General features: G+C 37.1%; 2 protein-coding genes across 4 annotated transcripts in view; both read right to left on the bottom strand.

The window, feature by feature from the left end:
- The window catches only part of LOC107694978 (transmembrane anterior posterior transformation protein 1 homolog), a 23,264-nt gene extending 23,125 nt beyond the window's left edge, over positions 1–139 (bottom strand). Inside the window, exon 1 of the mRNA XM_016494729.1 lies at positions 1–139. This exon is cut by the window's left edge and continues 55 nt beyond it. Coding sequence (XP_016350215.1) covers positions 1–126 — 126 coding nt within the window. The 5' untranslated portion in view covers positions 127–139.
- A 1,199-nt stretch (positions 140–1,338) lies between these two features.
- Positions 1,339–2,820, bottom strand: part of LOC107694979 (LIM domain-binding protein 2-like) — a 54,229-nt gene continuing 52,747 nt past the window's right edge. For all 3 annotated transcript variants that reach the window (XM_016494732.1, XM_016494731.1, XM_016494730.1), the window contains one exon: positions 1,339–2,656. In XM_016494732.1, the coding sequence (XP_016350218.1) occupies positions 2,426–2,656 (231 nt within the window). In that variant the 3' untranslated portion in view covers positions 1,339–2,425. The remainder of the gene's footprint in view (positions 2,657–2,820) is intronic.

Below are 2,820 nucleotides of genomic sequence, written 5' to 3' on the forward strand. Positions count from 1 at the left end.
CGCAGCCACAGAGACGTCTGTCTTCCTCGATATGGCTGCAGCAGCCCATGAACATTTTACCCCTTTGTGATCGTCATTTTCGGGATCTTTTTCGTCTGACACCTCACCACACAGCGAATCCGCCATCTTCGCTGTGGCGTCATCACATCACGCACGTGATATTGATAAACAGTACACTGTCGCGATAAAATAGCATAAGCCATATATATAAATATAATAGAGGTTATAGTAGAAATTATAGTACATAAATAATTTATAAATATTGAACCATAAATAGTTTTCTTTTTACAAAATAAATGTATATATTTTAATTGAAATATACTAATAATTTTAATTTAATATTTAAAAAGGCATACGTTGAAATTATATACATCTATACATGTACATTATATATATATATATATATATATATAGCGCATTTATAAATATACAAAACACAGGCAAGAAACTCGTCTTGTATATTTAATATCGAACACAGGGGTGGTGCCATTGAGACTTTTACGTTTTAAGAGGAACAAGATGAAGTGCGGTTGATTTACCTGGATGCTGTCAAAACGGCATTGTAATGGCAGTAAAGTTGGTAAAGTTGATAGATCGGTGAGAGATCTGCACCGGTCTTCCTTAAATCAGGTCAGAGCAATATAGAAAACATGATGGAAATGTTGTGCAAAATAAAACCTGAGTAAGCGGGGGCAGAAATATTGCGGCCAAAGGTTTTGTAAGCACAATTTATTGGCACACAAAATGGCAACGCATACATACAAGACTTTGGATATGACACACAAAACAGCTCTGCTAAATATTTTACAATCTGTGCAGAGTTTCAATAATACAAGGTTTAAACAGTGGGTGGCTGATATTGTCTTGTAATTTTGTTGGTTTTGGAAATATCTTAAGTCTTTGTGATAATATTCAGGAAATATGTTTTGTAATGACAAAATACAGGAACAAAGAAACTGATTAATTAAAAAAAAAATTTGACTGTTTATCATCATCATTATCATCATCATCCCTGTACTCTTCAATAAAGCACACTGCAACTCTTAAAGGGACTTTAAGAAACGTTTCCAAATGTACAGTAGGCTATATGAAAAAATGAAAACAAACTCTAGCTACAGAAATTACCTAAAGCTGTATAAAACTGAACACATAATTTGATAGAAGGGCATTCCATTTATTTTGAATGATGATTTTTAAATAAAAAGGCTGTTTTCCTGTTTAAAGTAGTCTGAAGCTAGACATAATGAATGTTATTTAAACTCATACAAAGTTAACGAACAGTAAATTTGTGGCTGAATTTACAGTAAGGTAATGTACTCATTTCTCAGTATGGTGTTACTTCCCGAGTATGAAATCCATTATTCAGATAAAAAAAAAAGGTCAAACAAGAAGTAAATGTCAAAACAGCTGCCGTTTACATCAAGGTCTGATGACTTCAGTGACATCAGATGAAGCAGAATGCATTTTTATTGTCACAACCCTGGTTACTGTGCTTCCAAAATGATAACCAAAGTCCAACATGACCTCAAAAGTCTGGAAATAAACATGTTACCAATTTTGAAATGTCATGCAGAAACATATCATATTCTATTATGAAAATAAGTCAATACAGGGAGATAGGTGAAAGATGGACAAATATGCTTCTCATATGTGCCTGCCTGTCAATCAAGAAACTCCTAATCTCGATGGTACAGTACAAGGAGAATATTGAATAATCACAAATGAATAAAAAAACACATCAACTCTGAAATCAAATAGGATTTTTTTAATTAAAGTACAATCTTTAAATGGCAACTGGTGATGTTTTTTCTTTCAATGCAAGCTATCTTTGTTAATACAGTCTGTTGTGTTGAAGGAAAGCAAGGCGGTTCACTTTTAATTGAAAGCAGAGGGGAAAAGACAATAGCCAAACGAATTTCCAATAAAAATGCAAATGTTCAGGGATTGGTCTCAGTGGATGCCTCTGCAGTTCCAGTCTCCAGTGAGAAGAAAGCCAACATGACCGTCTCTTCAGCGATTGGTTGATGTCGAGTGTGGTTGCCAGCTGGAGTCACTATGGAGATGTGTGATGAACTGCAAGACTGGTACATTTTTTACATTGATTATTGGACTAAAGTTGTCCCAAATTCAGGTCTCTGTTAATTCAGATTGCTCATTCAGCCTTGATAAAGTCGAGCTCCTCCAAGTGTCACATTTCTTGGGCTGCTTTGTAGCCTAGCTAGATGATTTCAAAAAAATCCAGTGAGCAAATATTGCTGCCAAAGTTTGGTCTGTGAAGTTCTTAAACGTTACCCAAATTAAGAAGTGGAACCATCAGTTTCTGGTGAAAATGGATGACATCATTGACACCATCACATGGGATTTACATCATGGAGGGTAAAAAGTGAGGTCAGAGAGAAAGATGGGGCAATGCACGTGTTGTCTCCTACTGAGAGGGCTGTGAGGCCGTACTCTCTGGCTTGCTGTCTTGTCCTGTGGGTGGCTTGCTGTTCCAGGGACCGTTGTTGCCGAGCGCCGGCGAGCTCGTGAAGTCATCGTCATCATCCAGGCCATTGTTGGCGTCATATTGTGTGTTTTCTAGTCGCGTGATCAGACGCTCGTCCTCATCGCCAAACTCCCCGCCCATCAGAGTGGGTTCACCTACCACCATCACATCCTGCAATACATACAGTTATACAGTCAAAAGAACAACAATATAAGGCAGGTTTCATATATATGAAGAAACTTTGGGTACAGATTTGGCATTGCACCTCAATTAAAAAAAACGTTACAATTAGGAGTTACTGAACCCCCCCCCCACCACCCAACACAACAACCCTG

The sequence above is a fragment of the Sinocyclocheilus anshuiensis genome, unplaced genomic scaffold (assembly GCF_001515605.1).
Source record: "Sinocyclocheilus anshuiensis isolate Anshui unplaced genomic scaffold, SAMN03320099.WGS_v1.1 scaffold226, whole genome shotgun sequence".
Lineage (NCBI taxonomy): Eukaryota > Metazoa > Chordata > Actinopteri > Cypriniformes > Cyprinidae > Sinocyclocheilus > Sinocyclocheilus anshuiensis.